We start from the raw sequence: 19,153 nt of genomic DNA, 5'->3' as shown, positions 1-19,153 counted from the left end.
CAGAGGTGGGCTGGGGGGGGGATTAAGCACTTTGCTTTCCAGATCCCTGGTTTGTGGCAGGGGGATGGTCCACGTTCTGTTCTTCCCTTGCAGGCCCTGGGTCCGAGTGAGCTCCACTTCCACATGGTAGGGGTGTCACACTGAGGATTTCCAAGGGCAGTTCTTTCTTCCTTTCTTTCCCCCACACCCATAAAAACACTAGACCATTCAGCCCAACACTGTGGAGTCCTTAAGTCCTTCCTCATCCTTACCTGCCCAGATGCTGTAGCCAGAGCCCGAGGGCAAACTTGGTCCCAGTGCTGACCCTCTCTTCGCTATCTGCCGTGGCTGGGGTCGTCCGCAGCAGTGTGGACGTGGGTAAGACCAGAGGTTGAGCTCCTCCATTCTCTTCTAGTTCCACCGCGCTGCAAAACGACAGCTCCTGTCTGGGCTGTGCCTTGTGGCTTAGCCCACTTCCGTATCCATAAGGTCATCTGATCCTCCCAACCACCACAGGAGAGGGGTGGGTGGGTGTTAACCTCATCAGAAAGGAGGGTTAAATGACTTGCCCCCATGAGAGAGTGGGACTGAAACCCAGGTCTTCAGTGCTAGCCAGTTGGACAGGAACCCTTGGAGTATCATGGGCAGTGTCTTTGATCTCATATGCTCTCTTCATTATCAGTTGACCAACTCCCTCCCTAAATCTCCCCCACAGCACAAAATTGCCCCGAAGGACGAGACAGAAGATGAACTTCTCAGTGTGTATGTGTTGGTGTGTTGGAGGGTTAGGGAGAAGCTCCTACTTACAGGACAGAAAGCGGTAGGTCCTGGGGAAGATGTCTGGGTGTCTCTGTCCCATCCTCTGTGGCAGCCACCGCAGCTGCTACATCTGGTCCCAGCCACATAAGGGCGCTCACCTCTCTTGGGTTTGGTTGGATCCGGGCCTGGGGCCAGACATGTTGATCCCTTAGTCATGGCCTCTCTCAGAAGACCTGTTCTGGATCACAGCCTACACACAGGTGGAGTGGAGAGACTTGGGGCAGGGACAAGGGGAGAGGCTACTGGATTTCTTGGTTATCTCTGACCTTCCCTCTCCCCCTCCTTAGTCATAGTCGGAACCAGTCTGTTTGGGCCTCCTAAGCCGCATTTCCTTCCTCTACTGCCAGCCCTACCTGTAGCTGCTGCTGTGACTCCTGGGAGGTGACAAGTAGATAGAGAATGATGTGATGGTATTTGGGGAGACCCCAGCTCAGCCTAGGAGGGTAGGCAGACTAAGAGAGAAGAAAACAGCAAAAATGAGAACTTCCTGTCCCTTTTTGAGGCTTTGTACATACAGCTGAGGAAGTGGAGAGTAGAAGTGGTGGAGGAGGGACATGGGTAAGGGTTGTGGGCTTCGGGACTCCAGACCACCCACACTCCATCGGGTCCCATGTGGTCAGGGCAAGCGTGGCTATTCTCTGGGCTTTGGTGGGTTAGAAGCTGTTAAGGGCTCCCAAGTCCCTGTCTCACCTCCCATAACCCCAGAGGGACCCAAAAGAACTGGCCCTGGGGTAGCTGTAGTCCACTCTCCTCCCAAAGCTCTCGAAGTCCTCCGTCCAGCAGCTGGGAGTGAGGGGGCAGGAGGTCAGAGAGGCCACCGTCTGACTCCTCAAGTCCTGTGTTTGCCCTTCCCTCAGCCCACACCCAAGGTGGTCCCTCCTTCAGGGCAGGGTGCAGGTTGGGTCAGTGGATTGGCTACCTCTTCATCAGGTTCCACGTGCCCACCTGCAACAACAGTGGGACCAGTAGGTGAATGGTGGTGTTCCTGGTCAGGGACCCTCACTCACTGTTTACACCGCCCCCTCCTCCAGTGGGCACAGATGCAGTTGTAGCCCCTTGTGATTATGGGACCTGTTGATACCACATTTCTGGGCCTACTTCTCTGTCATTCTGAGACTGGGAATAGCACTGTTGGGGAAAGGGCAGATTTCTTTCCTGAACTTACGGCCTTGTCCTCAGACCGCTCACCTGGGGGTACCCAGAGGTTGGGGGAAACGTTGAGAGTGCGTGTCCTTCGGGTCAGCAAGACAGTCTGATCGCTGGACTGCAGAACGACTGCCACAGCCAGATCCACACCTCGATTCGTGGGCAGCTCGGCCCCAGGAGCCCTGGGCTGCTGATCCAGGGCCGAAAAAGGGCAGAAAGGGGGTCGCTGGCGGGAGGAAGCCGCTGGGGTTAATATCTCAGAAGCGAGGCGGGGCTTTCAAAAATTGGGCGACACCCCGATGGGGAAAGAGGCCACGGCAGTCGACTGGCCCCCAGGCCTTTCGCCTCCGTCCCCCACCCGATCCCAGTCCCTACCTTCGGCCCTTCACCCCCCGCCCCGGCCCCGTGTGCCCCCGTCTCCGGACCTGGAGCGGAAGCCTGGCGGAGGCGCCTGGGAACGGCCTGTCCGACAGGACGAGTTGTCCCCGCTTGAGGCCGCAGTACGTGGGCCACGGCCCGAGCCCCGGCCCGGCGCCCAGGAGGCCACACACGCTCTGCACGAAGCTCACCGACTCTGGCCGTCCGGACAGGAGAAGCACCCTCGCCGCCGCCATAACGCGGCTCTGGGGTCTCTGCGGCCCGCTCCGCGCCCTCTAGTGGCCCAGCGGGCTTCCCCTCGGAGCCTTTCGCCGGGTGGGAAGGAAGGCCGGCTTCCGGGACTTCCCCCGGGAAATTTAGGCATGACACTTGGGGATGATCCAGGGGTGTGATAGGTAAATGACAAAGGGGAACACCTCCAAATCCTCAGCTCCTCTTTTCCTCCCATCTTCTGTTTAGGAAAATGATCCCCAGACTGTGTGATTTCTGGACTCACGTGTCATCTCCCACCAGCCATGGGCGGAACTATAAGCACCCCTCCATGGCACTCTGCACACCTATCTGTTATAGCAGGTAACATCTCCAATTAGTGAATTACACCTGTCTCTTAGCCAGACACCCAAGAAACATTTTTGACACCTTCCCTTTTTTCTCGTTTAATTTATTTATGGTTGTGTGGGGTCTTAGTTGCAGCATGTGGGATCTTTTGTTGCCGCCTGTGGGCTTCTCTATAGTTGTGGCATGCAGGCTTCTCTATAGTTGTGGCATGCAGGCTCCAGAGCGCCAGGGACCTAGTTGCCCCAGCATGTGGGATCTTAGTTCCCCCACCAGGGATGGAGCCGGCGTCCCCTGCATTGGAAGGCAGATTCTTAACAACTGAACACCAGGGAAGTCCCACCTTCCCTTTCTTTTCACTCAAATGGCAACCAAGTGCAGCAGGTTCTACTTCCTTAAACTTTCTCAAATCCATGTCTTAATCTCCAGCCACCATTGCCCAGTTCAAGCCTTCCTCATATTCTGCCTGAGATACTATTACAAGTCTTTAAATAGTCCTGCCTCCACCAATTCATTCTCTACAGTGCGGCCAGAGTGATCTTTCTAAAATACAAATCTGCTCATTTTGCTTCCCACTGCTCTCAGGATAAGCTACTTAACACAGCGTAGCAAGTACCCACCAGTCCTTGCCCCTGCCTGTCAATTCTGGTAGGACTTATGCCCTGTTTTTCAGTCACATGTTATTCTCTGTTCCCTCAAGAAACAGGCTCTGCTTCCCTCTGGGATCCTTTTTCCCTTCCACCTGGCAAATCCCCATCTTTCAAAATACGGATTGTGTCACCTTCTCTATGCTCCCTTTCCTGCCTGACCCTTTTCCCCATTGCCTCTGTACATGATACTATCCCACTATAGCCCCCCAACACTTCCTTGTACTTATTTGTCTCCCTCCACTAGGCTGTATGCTCAAGGCTCTTCATCTTTGCATCCCCAAGGCCTGGGGACATACCGGGCACATAACTGGTGCTCGGTAAATGATGGTAAGTGCCTTGAAGGCAGAGATGGTATTGTATTTATCTTTGTGTATTATATCTAGTATAGTGGCTGGTAATTAATTGGCATTCAAATGTTTAATGAATTAGAACTAACATTGGTAAGAGGAAACTGAAGAGATTATAAAACAACTCCTGCTTTAAATGAAACTGAAGCTGCTGGGACAAATTATGTCAACTAGTTTAGTCATCTATCCATGGTACTAGGAGAGAGAAGTTAGAATTGCCAGTTTTTAGGAACCATGGTGAAGAGGAAGGCAGTGATTTATTGAGTGCTTACCACATGCCGGGCATTGTGCTAAGTGTTTCACATACATAATTTCAGATGTGTTAGAAGCCCGGAGCTGGCAAATGTAACTTTTATCCATAGATTCTAGTGTGACTGCTTGGGCCAAACCACCTGCTAGCCCTGAAAATAGCTTTTATCCCCCCTCTGTGGTAGTCTTTCACATTCCCTACATTGTGTGTGTGTGTGTGTGTGTGTGTGTGTGTGTGTGTGTTTAAGATTACAGTTTAACAAAGTAAAGAACAGGTGTAGCCTTTTGAAAATGGAACGAACAGCTTAGGAAGAAGTTTTTCTCACTGTCAGGGATGTTCAAACACAGCCTTAGCTGACTTCTTGGTGGGAACTGATGCATCTGATAGATGATTAATCTAGTTGATTTAAGGTTCTTTCCCCTGCCAAGATTTGATGAGGGTAGAATATAGTGATGATTCTAAAACAGGATCAGCAAACTTAAAAAAATATGTCAAACTCTTTCTAGTGTATTCTGGGTGGTAGGGATAGAGAGAGGGTTTCAGTACAAGAATCTGGAACTTATCCTACTGCAAAGAATGCATCTAGGCACCTCCTTTATTCTTCCTTCCAATCCCCTCAGATCTTCTGAGGAAGACTCTTCTTCTGGGTCATTGTCTCTTCACGGTGCTCTCGATGTATGACTCCAGCAGGAAGATGGTTTCATCCACCTGGATCTCACAGGCATCCAACCTGAGTGAAAAAGTGAAAGCATTTGCCCACACTGAACATTCATTAGCATATTTAAGATTAGAGGCTGGACTGGGTGTGGTCATGGAGAATTGCTTGGTTACCCCTGAAAGTACTGGGTAGAAAGCAAGAGAACCAATAGATCATTCCTCCCACTTACTGAGCATCTCTTATGTGCCAGGTACTGTGGAAATTGCTGAGGATTCAAAAGATAAGGGCTCTGTCCCAGGAGAAGTTACATTCTAACTTGCAATGAGGAGGAAGATAGCACATGTTAAAGGCATAGGTGTAAAAGGACCTAGTGTGTTTTAAAATAGAAGCTGAGAGTGGCTAAGGCTTAAAGTGATTAGGAATAGAAGGGAACACTTCATCAACCTGATAAAAGCCATCTATGAAAAACCCACAGCTAGCATCATACTTCGTGGTGAAAGACAAAGCTTTCCTCCTGTGATCAGGAACAAGACAAGATATCTGCTGTTACTTCCATTCAACATTTTACTGGAAGTTCCAGTCTGGAAATTAGACAAGAAAAACAAATAAAAGGCATCCAGATTGAAAAGGGAGAAGTAAAGCTACTTCTAATTCACAGATGACATGATCTTATATACAGAAAAAGCTCAAAGGATCCACAAAAAACACACCACAGCTAATAAATGAATTTAGCAAAATTATAGGATATAAAATCAAAACACAAAAATCAGTTCTATTTCTATACACTGGCAATGAACAATTCAAAAATGAAATTTAAGAAAACACTAAAACATGGGCTTCCCCGGTGGCGCAGTGGTTGAGAGTCTGCCTGCCGATGCAGGGGACATGGGTTCATGCCCTAGTCTGGGAAGATCCCACATGCCGCAGAGCGGCTGGGCCCGTGAGCCATGGCCGCTGAGCCTGCGCGTCCAGAGCCTGTGCTCCGCAACGGGAGAGGCCTCAACAGTGAGAGGCCCGTGTACCGCAAAAAAAAAAAAAGAAACACTAAAACAATTGCTTAGGAATAAATCTAACAAAAAAGTGCAAGACGAATACCAAAAACGACAAAACTCATCGAAAGAGACAAAGGAAGATCTAAGTAAATGGAAAGACCTTCCATGTTCATGAGTTGGAAGATTTAGTATCATTAAGAAAGCAATACTGGGCTTCCCTGGTGGCACAGTGGTTGAGAGCCTGCCTGCCGATGCAGGGGACACAGGTTCGTGCCCTGGGCTGGGAAGATCCCACATGCTGTGGAGCAGCTTGGCCCCTGAGCCATGGCTGCTGAGCCTGCGTGTCCGGAGCCTGTGCTCCGCAACGGGAGAGGCCACAGCACTGAGAGGCCTGTGTACTACACACACACACACACAAAAAAAAAAAAAAAAAAAAAAAAAAAGAAAGCAATACTCCACAGAGTGATCTACAGATTCAAAGCAATCCCTATGAAGGTCAGTGGTGAGCAGTGAAAGGAAATGAGGATGAAGAGATAGGCTGTTATGAGACTGTGAAAGGCCTTATATGTTACGCCAAGGAGTCTGGTCTTTATACTGTAAACAAGGAGTCAATAGAGCATTTAAAGCAGAAGAGTGATGTTGTCAATCACTTTAAAGATACTAACTGTGAAAGCATTATAGAAATGGTTTGAAGCAGGAGGTGATTTGCAAAGGTTTGGCAAAGAGGTGAGGAGGGCCTGCATGGGAAGCAAGATGAAAGGCCAGATTTGGGACACATTATTGAAGTAAAATCAGCAGATTTGGTGAATGAGAGAGTGTGTGTGTAGGTGGGGGGCGGCTGGTGAGCGAGGAGAAGCTGAACATGTCTTCAGAGTTTTTAGCTTAGGGAAATAGGTGGATTAAATTCTGTTAATTGAGGTGGGGAAGAAGAGAGTGAGTTTCGGTTTCCTCACCTTAAGTTGGAGGGGTAGCAGGATATCAAGATGGATTTGTCTGCAAGGTATTTTGAAACTTACGTTTGAAGTTTATGATGCTTACTTGTTGACATTACGTTTCAGGGTCTCTAGCTGCTGGCGTTCAGGGGCTGTGATCATCTCCTCTATTTCCTGTAGCTGTGCCTCCTCTGCACCTGTAGCCTGCATAGATGCAATGATGGCTTCCACCCTCTGAGACTTTTCCAGTAGACGCCTGTCAGACAAACACAACTCTGAGGCATGTCCGCTAGCCTTGGAGATTCTTTTATCCCATAGCCCTGGGGCATAGCTCCCCCTTTTACCATGTTCCTGGTCAAAGTGGATAATGTCACTCTCTAAGGAAGGGCATTTTCTACAAGCTTACTTAGAAATGTGACTTCACTCCTGGAACTCTTGCTGCCTCTCATTTGTACGTAAAGCTTGGTGCCAGTTTATATGTTGCTCATAAATTTAATCTGCAAAATTATTTCACTGGGGACATACGAGAGAAGTGTATACTAAGGCATCTTTATGCCAACCTAAGCCAATAATTCAGTGCAACCAGACTTGTTATTGTCTCTGTTGGTTTCCACTTCTATAGGAAGTTTCCCCATAAGCCTTTTGGCCTTGTAAAATGTAATTACTCAACTGAAAATGTTACTCACTTGTTTTCTTTGGTTTCAAATTGCCTCCTTTCTATCAAGTTGGCTACACTCTGAGGGGAGAGAAGATAAGAAATGCACACAGTTCTATTTAAGCAGCTCAGGCAAAATGGCTAAAGGGGGCATGAGGGTGAGACATCACTGTGGATGGACTGGGGAGGAGTTACCTTGTAGCATCTGTGCAGCAACATTCGGGCAGCTGACAGGATGTTCACAGTATATAAATAGAAGGTCCTGGATGGGGCATGGTCTGGTGTTTTGGGAATTTCCTATTTGTCCATAGAAAGAAAAATAAGACTTTATACTTTTCTTCAGAACTGGCAAAGTAAACACCTGTCCCGCCTGGAGCTACTCAGCCCTCTCTTTCACTTATACTTTCACTCTTCCCCAGTCATACAGCATCTGTATTTATGGTACAATCAGCCACATGGAGGGTTGGGCTGCCCTGTTTTTTCCATTTGACTGTCAACATCCTGAGTGGGGAAGAAAGAGAAGGCACTTAACATTTACTAAGCAACTCTCATGTGCCAGGTAGACTGTATCTGATCTTAAAACAAACCATATTGTCTCTGTTACCACCATCCATCACCATTTTGTAGATGGGAAAAAAGATGGTAGGTAATTTGCTCAGTGTAACTGGGTAAGAGGCAGAGCTGTGATTCTGACTCCAAAATCTATTCTATCTGCTTCCTCATGGGGTATACTACACGGCTCTGCATGTAGTGATGACCCAATAGATTTAATCTACAATAGACTTAAGGCTCGAGGAAAGGACAAATCACATGGACTAGGAGTTAAAGAAAAAAGGGTAGGGTGATTCTGGGGTAATTTCTTGGCTATGCCTCTTTTTTTACTAGGCCAGTTAAAGCTCCACAGTTATCTTTCAAGTGCTTGCTATGTCTTTGTTAATCTTTTTTTTTCTGTCTCAGAGCTGGATACAGTTTGTTTGGGGTTCAGAATGTTTGCTTCAGGAGTTTCTCTCATCCTAGGTCAGCTCTGCTGGCTGGTGATTACCGTTACCTGGAGTGATATGAAATTTTCTGAGAGCATTTTATAAAGCATATCCTTTGCCTCCTTTGCTGGAATCATTGCAAAGTCTTCTACCTGTTTCTGCTCCAGGTGTTTCTTTTGTAAAACTAGACGGAATATTCTGGCACAGCGAGACCCAAATCTGTAAAGGAATAAAGAAAGCAAATGGCATGCCGACGTAGATTAGCTTTAGCTCTTAGTCACAGATGGTGCTTGTTCGGTTTCCATGTGTGGAGACAGGACCAGAGAGGAACAGCAATCAGAGAATTCTTTCATAACTCCACAGATTGATGACAATACTGCTAATCATAAGAGTCACCAACTGCTGACTCACTTGAATGCCTCAGTTCCTGCATTTGTAAGGCTTTAGGAAGGATGGTTAATTGGCATCACTGGGAATTAAGCAGTAGGGTATTTAGGGTAAAGAGCTGTAGTAGATGGGATCCATAGCAGTCCAGTGGAAAATGGGGCAAGATGTGCCAAGGTGTGTCTATATTGGTCACTGACATAATGACCAAGTCACTTGTTCAAATGGGGTGTGGAAAGGAAGTATCTGACCCCCAACCCCAATCAGGGTGACCCCCCCTTACCTCTCTTGTACGACCGACTCCAGAGTGGCTGTGGCTAGAGATCTTAGAGCCTTATGTAGGTCTTTATGTAGAGGGTTAAGGTTACTCCGTAATGTTTTGGCTTGGTCATTGTGATCTTAGTTTTATTCCTGAGTCTTTAATTTAAAACTTAAATACTATTTTGTTTTTCACACTAGTCTCATTTATGGTATGTAAGTATTTCGAAACCTTAATTAACTAAGGTGCTTAAGTCAGAGTTTTGCTTAACTAAAATTTGGTTAGTTAAAAGTCCCTTTCACTTCTTTATCATCAATGTTTTAGTTCAATTTTCTAACTTACTTAGTATACTAAATATCATCAAATCTTTTCTAAGTCACCATTCTGTTTCATAGTTCACGCTGCCTGACTGTAAGGAAATAACCACCCATAAGGATACTGATGACATACATTCCTCCACCACTGTCGCCAGACTTTCCAACAAACTCAAGCTATTAAAAAAAAAGAAAAGAGAAAAAAAGAGTGCGTGTGTTATCTGAATGGAAAGTCCAGTGATCCTGTTTCCAAAAGAGCAAATCTGGCCAAGAGTCTGCAGCAGGAAGCCCTCCTATCAGATGATGGTAGAGAAATTGTCTGAGCTGGCTAGGTAGAGAATGAGGCTACAGAAGACTGATAGCAGGCAAAAATTAATCGTAAATACAGCAGAAAAAAGAAAAAAACTTACTGGATCATCTGCCAGCAGAGTGAGATACTGATCAAGAACTTGCTTAGAGATGTTATAGCCAACAGGTAGGGATCTGAAGATCTATGGAGCAAAAGAAACAGTGAAAATGGGTCTGTGAACTTAGAACTGCTGACATTGCTGAAATAAAGATGTTCTAATTTTAGATATCACAAGTATAAAAATGTCCAAAAGCACAGCAGCATTGTTGGTAAGAGTAAAAAACTAGAAACAATTCGCATGTCCAGTAATAAGGAATTCATTAAAATAAAGTACATCATGGCCATTAAGTGGAATATGATACGGCAATTATAAAGAATGAGGCGGATCTAAAAATACTGACATGAAAAGAAAGTTTACATATACTGTCATATGAAAGAAGCTAGTTTAGAACAGTACATAGAGTATAACCCCATATTTTTTTGTTGTTAAAAAATATAGGGCTTCCCTGGTGGCGCAGTGGTTGAGAATCTGCCTGCCAATGCAGGGGACACGGGTTCGAGCCCTTGTCTGGGAAGATCCCGCATGCCACGGAGCAACCGGGCCTGTGAGCCACAACTACTGAGCCTGCGCGTCTGGAGCCTGTGCTCCACAACAAGAGAGGCCAAGATAGTGAGAGGCCCGTGCACCGCGATGAAGAGTGGTCCCCGCTTGCCACAACTAGAGAAAGCCCTCGCACAGAAACGAAGACCCAACACAGCCATAAATAAATTAATTAATTAAAAAAATATATATCTACATTTATGTGAGACTATACATATAAAAAAGTCTGAATAAAGATATGTACCAAACTACTGACAAGGATCTCTGGGGCTGGGATTATGCAAAACTATATATTTATTTAAACTGGGGTATGTTACATACAAGAAGCACAGATCTTAAGGGTACAGTTTGATGAGTACTGACAATTGTATATACCCACATAACTACCATCTGCAAGATATAGAACATGCCTGGCATTCCTGAAAGTTTGGGGAACTACAAGTTTAAAAAAATTATACATTTCTATGCTGTTTGAATACAGGTCATGTAATTCCTTTTGTCATCAGAAAAAAACTTGTATTTAAATTTTGTTATATAGTAAGTTAAAAAATTTTTTAATAATATAAAAATATAGTAACTATATTTAATGTGGATAAATATTAGTATAATTACAAAACATTAGTATAATTACAAATAAAACATTTGAAATATTAATTTTTCAATAAACAAAACTTAATAAACAAAGCATTTAAAACAAATTTAAAATATACAAAATATATTGAAAAAAAATATAAGGGGCCATATAATGTCCTGAGCACAAAGGCTCAGATTCCAAACAGTGGATTCTTGGAACAATTAAGAATAACTTATACCATATATATATATATATATTTATACACACACAATGAAATACTACTCAACCATGGATGGACCTTGAGATTATCATACTAAATGAAGTCAGAAAGACAAATACCATACAGTATCACTTCTATGTGGAATCTAAAATATGACACAAATGAACTTATCTATGAATAGAAACAGACTCATAGACATAGAGAACACACTTGTGGTTGCCAAGGGGGAGGTGGGTGGGGAAGGAATGGATTGGGAGTTTGGGATTAGCAGATGTAAACTATTATATACAGAATGGATAAACAACAAGGTCCTACTGTATAGCACATGGAACTATATTCAATATCCTGTGATAAACCATAATGGAAAAGAATATGGAAAAGAATGTATATATGTATAACTGAATCACTTTGCTACACAGCAGAAATGAACACAACATTGTAAATCAACTATACTTCAATAAAATAAATTAAAAATAAAATAAGAATTACTTATACTTTGACTAAGGTAATGGTTTAGGTTTTTAAAGGTTGAATTCCCAAGAGACCAAATATTTCAGTACCTACCACCTGAGAATAATCCCCGTACCTCCTCAAATAGCAAAACCCCCTCCTTTCAAGGTTCAGACCTCAACCTAATTGCAGGCTCTATGTATACTAATTATTATATCCAAGAGCCTGTCAGAAAACTAGTACAAGAACATGAAGCTCACCTCGTTGGAAGACAATGGCTGGGTGAAGGGGGCACTAGAGGAAGTGGTAATCTCACTCATCCGGAGCATGGTCCGCACGATCTCGCTGCTGGTCTGGGTTTGAAAAGTGAACTGGAAATCAGAATTCACTCTGCTGTGCTGGCTTTGGCTATATGCCAATGGCCACATCTGCAAATAAGTGAATATTCCTGATAGCCACTGTCCCACCCACTTAGATATCACCTGGTCCATCCTGTTGGCAACTGCACTGACAATGCCTTGGTCACGGAAGTGCTGGTGGAATCTGTCAAGGTTGGCCTGCCAATAAATCCCATCATCTGGAATGGGCTGAGGAGGAGAAAAAGATTAGAGAGAGACATTTAGATACAATGAAGCGTTTTCTAGTGAGAAGCTTGGATTTAACTGTTCAAGGTTTCTTTTCCTATATAGTAGCAAGTAAATTGGTTGGAGGAAAAAACCATTCAACCATGTGGATTTAGTGCCTCCACAATGACAAATTCACAACCCCCAACTTCAAACAGATTCTCTTTGCTTACCTTGAATCTTTGTCTATTTTAACTCTTTTCCAGTATTCTCAAATCTCCCATTTGCCCCTCCCTTCTCTTTCAGCAGATGACCTTGCTTCTTATTTCAGAGAGCAAATAGAAGCTATTAGGCCAGAACTCATTCAGCGTGGTGCACACATCCCCACCACATTATTTTTAAAAAATGTGAGCTTCTCAAAGAGTTGGTCATCCCAGCTGTATCCCCATCCACAGATTTACTCAACCCATTTCCACCATTACACTGAAATGCCAAAGTCCCTGAGGAACCTGTTGCTAAGTTCAAAGAACACTGTCCAGTTCCAATCTTATTTGATCTTTCTAAAGCATATGACATGGTTGGACATTTTCTCCTTAACTCTATGTGGCCCCTTGGACTTTATGACACCATTCTTTCTTGGTGCTCCTTCTAACCACTCTGGTTACCCTTCCTCAGTCCCCACAGATTCCTTTTCCAGATCCCATCTATAAATACTGGTGTTCCCCAGGGTTCTGTCCACAGCCCTCTTTTCTTTTCACTCTACATATTCTACTTAGGTGATTTAATCTGCTCTCAAGGTTTCAACTGTTCCAAGTCTATTACTTAATTCTAGAACTCTCTATTAAGCTCCAGGTGCATAGACTCAACTGCTTACTTCCACCTGTGCCTTAAAACTGTTCTTTTAAGTTTTCAGCTAACTACACTACAACCAACCCAGTTTCTTAAGCTAGAAACTTGAATATCATCCCTAACCCCTTGCTCTCCCTCATCTACTATCCAATTACCCAGTTCTATCTATTCTTTTTTTTAAAATTTATTTTATTTATTTATTTTTGGCTGTGTTGGGTCTTCGTTGCTGCAAGTGGGCTTTCTCTAGTTGCGGCGAGTGGGGGCTACTCTTTGTTGCAGTGCACAGGCTTCTCATTGCGGTGGCTTCTCTTGTTGCAGAGCACGGGCTCTAAGCGTGTGGGCTTCAGCAGTTGTGGCTCGTGGGCTCTAGAGTGCAGGCTCAGTAGTTGTGGTGCATGGGCTTATTTGCTCCATGGCATGTGGGATCTTCCAGGACCAGGGCTTGAACCCATGTCCCCTGCATTGGCAGGGGGATTCTTAACCACTGCACCACCAGGGAAGCCCCTATCTATTCTTTATATTAATCAGAAGTCTACTTTTCTTTATCCTGACTGTCATTACCTTATTTCAGGCTCTAATCTTGGCTCACCTGGATTACTACAGTAGCCTCCTAATTGGTTTTCATTTTTCTTTTTCATATAGTGGACACTATAAAAAAGGGCAACTGGGTTTTCTGCATTTAATCTTGTTCCTTTTGCATCGTTCTCCCCATTTCTCATAGAGCAGTGCTTCTTTTTACCTTTTGGGCTCACAGTTCCCCTGAAGAATCTGAAGAAAGCTATGGAGTGCTCTATAGAAAAATGCACATAGTACAGGTGGACTCTCTGAAATGCATCCATGGAGTTGTACAAGTTATAAACCACTATACTATGGTAATATTTCTAAAATGTAAATCTAGCCACTTCATTCACCTGCCTAAAATTCACCAATGGCTCCCCATTGTCTTCAGGATAAAGTCCAAACTTCTTAGTTAGTCAATCAAGAAATATTTATTGATGTCTTGCGAGTATTCCAGGTACCAGGGACAAGATACTGTCCTTAAAGAGTTTATAGTCTATTGGGAGTACAGAGACAAACACTTGTACAAATAATAAGTAATTTCAGCTACTTATAAATGCTGTGAAGATGAAATGTGAAAATGTGGTAGAGACTGGAGTAGAGGGTGGGCAATGGTGCTTGAGCTCTAAGAAAGTAGCATTTGAGCTGAGATCGGAATGATGAAAAAGAGGCAACTACATGAAGATCTGAGGGAAAAGTATTTGAAGCAAAAGAAATCCTAAGGGCAAAAGCCTGAAGACTAGGAAGAGTATGATACATTTAAAGGATGGAAAAAATGATAGAAGCTGGAACATAGTGAATGACAGAGTAGGAAGAGCTGAGGTTGGAGAGCCTTGTCTCCAGCAGATCATGTAAAGACCCAGCTCATGTAAGGCTTCATAATCCATAGTAAAGAACTGGATTTCTTCTAAGAGTAATGGGAAGCTATTAAAGGAGTCAAAAATCAGTGATGTGTTGGGATTTTTAAAAAACAACAATTTAGAAAGTCATTTTGGCTCTTAAGTAGGTATGAATGCAAGTAGGGAGACCACTTAGGAGAGTGTTGGCAAAGTCTTGACTACAGTGATAATGGTTTGGACTCGGGTGATGGCAGCGGAAACGATAAGAAATAGTTGGATTTCAATTATTTTTAGAAATTGGGTTGACAGGTTTTACTGTGAGATCAGATGGCTCCTAGGACTTTGGCCTAAGCAAATGGTGTCCTGGGTGGTTGGCCTTGGTGGTGTCCCTTACTAAGATGAGGAAAGCTTAGGAGGGAGGAGTAGATATCTGGGAGCAGGAAATCAATTACTCTGTTTTAACCATACTACTTTTGAGATGCTTATTAGACGTTTTTACAGGGATGCTGAGAAGGCATTTGAATATAAGAGCTCAGGCCTATACATATCTTTCTAAACTCATTTATCACCACTCATCCCCATGGGTCTCTATGGTCCAGTCATACTGACCAATTTAAACTTTTTCTAGGCCATTTTTCTGCCTAATCTATTACCTCTTTCCAATGACTGAAGTAAGTTAAGCCTCAGAAGGGACACAGCAACAGAGTTCACTCTTTGTTAGTCTATCCCTGGCCAATATTTAATGAAGTTCATAATCCTACTACTTCTCGACCCAAGAACGTTTAAGTTCTTTTGGGGCTTGTCATCTTAGTGCTCTTTCTGGCTTGCCTCAGGGTGAGGACTCCTAACCAAGAAGCCTCATTACCTCTTTGTTATCTGTGTTATGTTTTGGTCTCTTGGCCTTGGGCTCCCCAGTTGCATCTTCGTCAGATGATCTCCTCCTTTTACCCTTCCCTGCCAAACAAAACAGTTGCACAGTTAGCCTACATCTCATATGATAACAGGAAATGACCGAAGGTGAAAGCAGGTGTCTCTATCCCAAAGACATCTGTAGCTACCTCTAGGTTAGAGATGTTGAGGAGACTGAGGAACTACAAGAAATTCAAGTTAATGATGAAGTCATCTGAAACTCAACAAGTTCAAAAAGAAATTCATAGTCTTTCTTCCTCAAACTGCTCCTGCTCCAATGCTTCCTCTTACAGTGAATGGTACCATCGTCCTCCCACATACTCAAGCCAGACACACAGATGTCATTCTTGATTTCTGTCTTCCTCACCCCTCCTATGTCTAATTTTTCACTGGTTTGTGAAAAATTGCCCCATCCTTTCTACAGACAGAAACATATTTAAAAAATGCAAATTAGATCATGTTACTTCCTTTAAAATCCTTTAGTAGTTTTCCTTTGCTCTTAGGATAAAGAACAGGTGCTTTACAAGGTCTTGCATGATCTAGCCCCTAATTGTCTGTCTAACCTTAACTTACGGCTCTCTTTCCTTTCCTCACTGTACTTTAACTATATCGATCTTCTTTTACTTTCTCAAATTCCTATTTTTTTCCTCACTACATACTACTCCCTTTGCCAAAAATGCTTATCCTCTGTACCCCTTCATACCTTACCTCACTGGTTGGCTCCTACTTTTGCTTCAAATCTTAGTTCAAATGCCACTTTCTCAAAGAAGCATGTGCCCAAATCCCCAGGTAAATCTGGTCCCCTGTTATATATTTTCATAACACCCCATATTTTACCTTCATAGTACTTATCGCAGTTTGTTAGTTATATATCCATCAGGCTATTTGATTAATGTAAGCCTCCTATACTAGACTTAAGCCCCATAAGGGCAAGGAACATAATTGTTTTTTCATCTCTTTATACCACAGTATCTGGCATAGAGTAAATCCTTGGTGACTGCTTAATTGATTGAGTCATTCATTTAACAATCATTAAGGAAGAATCTACAATTAGGTCAAATCACAGATCTAGGGGCCAAGATTCCTTACCTATCAAGCTCAGTTTAGGAACCAGGTACATGTCCTTTTCATTGATGACAAGAGTGGGGGCAGGTGGCGGTGGCCCAGGGTCTGAATTCTCAGTGGCAGGCACCAAGGGGCAACGCTGCACGAAGTGTGTGTCTGCTAGTCGCACAAATGTGTTTGAGACCTCAGCATAGTCCATGGTCTTGCCATCTGTACGACAGGAGGAAAGAGGCAAGTGAGATGGCCTCAGATAGCTAAGGGTCCTCTCCTGCAGCCAGCCAATCTATGCTTTTGCTAACAGCTGTGGATACAGTACTGACCCTCCATAGTCTCTGTGAGCCGATCTGCTACTTTCTTCACGACAGCTGACATTGCCATCTTGCCATTCAACAGGAGCTCCTCAACAATCAGCTCTCCAGTGTCACTGTACAGTGTTTTGGCAGTATAGATGTACCGGGGATACCTAAGCATTCGCAACACCCGGCTGCACTGGGCTTCATACTCTACCACACCACGTTTGTGCACCTGATATATCACCAGGTTATGCTGGATGAGGACACAAAGGGCTTTTTTTACCTAGAGAAAACACAGAACAAAGAGAAGAAAAATCTGAAGATGCAGCTAATTATTGCTGGCAATTTTTGTCCAACATTTCCTAAACATCAGGAGATGGCTGGAATCTCTGTGTGTCTTCCCTCTCTCCATTGGAATAGCTAATAAGAAGCGAATGTCAATGGAAGAAATCAGGAAGAGTCCTTGCTATGATACTCATATTTCCTCTGATCTTTATCTTTCAAAGTACAATTTACTTCCCCTCTGTTATTTTTTTAAAATTAATTAATTAATTAATTTTTGGCTGCATTTGGGTCTTCCTGCTGCACGTGGGCTTTCTCTAGTTGCAGTGAGCGGGGGCTACTCTTCATTGTGGTGAGCGGGCTTTAGGCTCATGGGCTTCAGTGGTTGCGGCATGCGGGCTCGGCAGTTGTGGCTTGCGGGGTCTAGAGCACAGGCTCAGTAGTTGTGGTGCACGGGCGTCATTGCTCCACAGCATGTGGGATCTTCCCGGACCAAGGCTTGAACCCATGTCCCCGGCATTAACAGGTGGATTCTTAACCACTGCGCCACCAGGGAAGTCCCATCCCCTCTATTATTCTTATTCCTTAAACACAGTACTGAAATTAATAGACTCATGAATAAATGAAGTATGACATATGGCATAGGAGGAGCAAAGATTTGCCTCAGAAGCCACGATGAGCCACTTTGAGAAGCAGAACCCTGGGCACTATGTCTCATCATCTTTCCCCTCCCAGATAACACTATTCTGATCCTAGCACAGACTTTGCTTTCTTTTCCATTTTGTGGGGTGGGGAGTAACAATATTCAAAGGTAGGTTAAAGAAATTAATGAAATGGAAGCAAATTACTGTGATCCAAACATACCTGATCCAACGATGTTCCTGTGTCATGGGCAATAACTCTTAGTGGCTGGCTGCCAGTTCTGATTAGGTGGACTCCAATTTTTTCTACGATCTCTCCAAAATGCTCTTGCAGCAACAAAGAACACAGTTTAATTTCTGCTTGAGTCATTGTGCTGAGGAGTCTCAGAGCTAGGAAAAAAAGAAAAAGATGGTATGATGGGAAGTTTTTCTTTTATGTTGGGAGTAGAGCTGCTGAGTGTAAATTCATGTACTTTCTGGAGAGCAATTTGACAGTAGATATATCAAAAGCCTTAAAATCTTGCACATCTTTGACCTAATACTTTTGTTTTGGATATTCTGTTCCAAGGGAATAATAAAAACATGTCACTTTAGAATACCGATATTCTGGAAACAACCTCATAAGTGATTATTTCAATAAATTATGGTATACTCATATAATGGAATACTATGCCAACATTCACAATAAAGTATAATATGTATTAGTGTAGAAAATTGTTCATTACAAAGCAAAATGTAGGGGAAAGTTCAATTACTGTGGAAATAGCCCCACACGTATGCATGAAAAAAAAAGACTGGAAGACTATATATCAAGTTTATCTTTATGGGATCATGTGTGATTCTAGTTTTCTTTAAAGATCGGATGTAGATGGTTTTGCGATCTGTCAACAGACCTTAGATTCTATACTTCATTGTTTGGGAGAATTAAGGCCACTATTCACAGACTATTGGGACTGAACAGGCAATGACAACTTTGCAAAATAAACTAAGAGGTAAATGAGAGCTTCTCAACAGGGTGTTTCAAATAGGGGATGAAGTATGTTGTTGGCAGGGCAGTATTTAATTCTGAAATTTCTATTCCTTGACAAAGTATACACAAAGAGAAACAGACATAGTCCACTGTATAATCACTTCCTTATTATCACAAGTGCTATCAAACACTGGTTTGTTCATTTATTTCTCCCAATTCCTCAGAAGCCAAGACTTTGCCTTTCAGTCTCACTATCCCCATCCACAGGTCTTTGGGGAAGAATCCCCAGACCCTCTGCCATCCCCGGAAAGTATTTCCAAGGAGCCCGGCTCCTGGCTCTTCATTTCTTTACTTCAGGTTCCTGTCCCGGACTGGGTCCCTGGGTCCAGAGACAGGGCCACCTCGTTCAGACCGCATTTTCCACTAACCTCTGGGTCAATGCCACGTAACGTCGCCGACTTCCCCACTGCAGCTTCGTACAGCTCCCGCTGGCCGCCCGGGCAGAGGGGGAGCCCAAGGTCCTTTTCCGCAGGAGCACGGCCACGGAGGAGGACCGGCAAAGAGGCCAAACATGTGCCGCTCTACCCCAGCGTTTCGGTGGTTTCCGGGGACGCTCTTTCTTTCTTCTCGCTGGGCGATTGGAGGACCGGCGAAGGGCTGTTTGAGGAGCCGGCGGGCGGGCCGCGGCGGGC

The 19,153-nt window shown here is 44.0% G+C and overlaps 2 protein-coding genes and 1 long non-coding RNA gene across 9 annotated transcripts in view; 1 reads left to right on the top strand and 2 right to left on the bottom strand.

Annotated features, from left to right (window-relative positions):
- The window catches only part of NUDT17 (nudix hydrolase 17), a 5,160-nt gene extending 2,428 nt beyond the window's left edge, over positions 1-2,732 (bottom strand). Inside the window, exons 1-8 of one of the 4 annotated variants that reach the window (XM_082613728.1) lie at positions 2,370-2,732; positions 1,987-2,170; positions 1,718-1,743; positions 1,489-1,581; positions 1,152-1,250; positions 787-923; positions 252-404; positions 15-140 (exon numbers count right to left, since the gene is read on the bottom strand). In XM_082613728.1, the coding sequence (XP_082469854.1) occupies positions 23-140; positions 252-404; positions 787-923; positions 1,152-1,250; positions 1,489-1,581; positions 1,718-1,743; positions 1,987-2,170; positions 2,370-2,558 (999 nt within the window). In that variant the 5' untranslated portion in view covers positions 2,559-2,732 and the 3' untranslated portion in view covers positions 15-22. Of the gene's footprint in view, positions 1-14; positions 141-251; positions 405-786; positions 924-1,151; positions 1,251-1,488; positions 1,582-1,717; positions 1,744-1,986; positions 2,171-2,369 lie in introns of those variants that run through there. The other 3 variants (XM_082613727.1, XM_082613725.1, XM_082613726.1) reach the window with 3 other exon arrangements.
- On the top strand, positions 425-4,570 carry LOC309799963. The gene is made up of 3 exons (XR_014293380.1): positions 425-799; positions 2,782-2,895; positions 3,772-4,570. It is a non-coding gene; the product is annotated as an uncharacterized lncRNA (long non-coding RNA).
- Positions 2,890-19,153, bottom strand: POLR3C (RNA polymerase III subunit C). 4 transcript variants are annotated; one of them, XR_014293379.1, is made up of 15 exons: positions 18,890-19,153; positions 17,715-17,881; positions 16,596-16,851; positions 16,300-16,485; positions 15,167-15,255; positions 11,753-12,079; positions 9,709-9,789; positions 9,424-9,475; positions 9,009-9,069; positions 8,410-8,560; positions 7,557-7,658; positions 7,393-7,442; positions 6,813-6,962; positions 4,715-4,854; positions 2,890-3,171 (listed from the first exon to the last, which is right to left on the bottom strand). XR_014293379.1 is itself a non-coding variant. In XM_082613723.1 (15 exons), the coding sequence occupies exons 2-15, from the start codon at positions 17,859-17,861 to the stop codon at positions 4,773-4,775; spliced, it is 1,623 nt and encodes a 540-aa protein (XP_082469849.1). In that variant the 5' UTR covers positions 17,862-17,881; positions 18,890-19,045; the 3' UTR covers positions 4,684-4,772. The 4 variants fall into 4 exon arrangements, 3 of the variants coding, with proteins under 3 accessions (XP_082469849.1, XP_082469850.1, XP_082469848.1); XM_082613723.1 differs by lacking the exon at positions 2,890-3,171 and having other exon boundaries at positions 4,684-4,854; positions 11,753-11,863; positions 11,975-12,079; positions 18,890-19,045; XM_082613724.1 differs by lacking the exon at positions 2,890-3,171 and having other exon boundaries at positions 4,684-4,854; positions 11,753-11,845; positions 11,975-12,079; positions 18,890-19,036.

Source organism: Mesoplodon mirus, assembly GCF_964341445.2.
Source record: "Mesoplodon mirus genome assembly, chromosome: 3".
Taxonomy (NCBI): domain Eukaryota; kingdom Metazoa; phylum Chordata; class Mammalia; order Artiodactyla; family Ziphiidae; genus Mesoplodon; species Mesoplodon mirus.
The sequence above is the reverse complement of the archived record's forward strand: the minus strand, read 5'-3'. Positions and strand labels throughout refer to the sequence as shown.

Excerpts from the sequence above, each read along its gene's own strand:
- POLR3C (XM_082613722.1), bottom strand. The coding sequence starts at position 17,861 with ATGACTCAAGCAGAAATTAAACTGTGTTCTTTGTTGCTGCAAGAGCAT. Across the intron at positions 7,443-7,556 it reads TGCTGCACAGATGCTACAAG|AGTGTAGCCAACTTGATAGA; the intron begins GTAACTCCTCCC and ends CTCTCCCCTCAG. Across the intron at positions 6,963-7,392 it reads TTTGAAACCAAAGAAAACAA|GCGTCTACTGGAAAAGTCTC; the intron begins GTGAGTAACATT and ends TTTGTCTGACAG.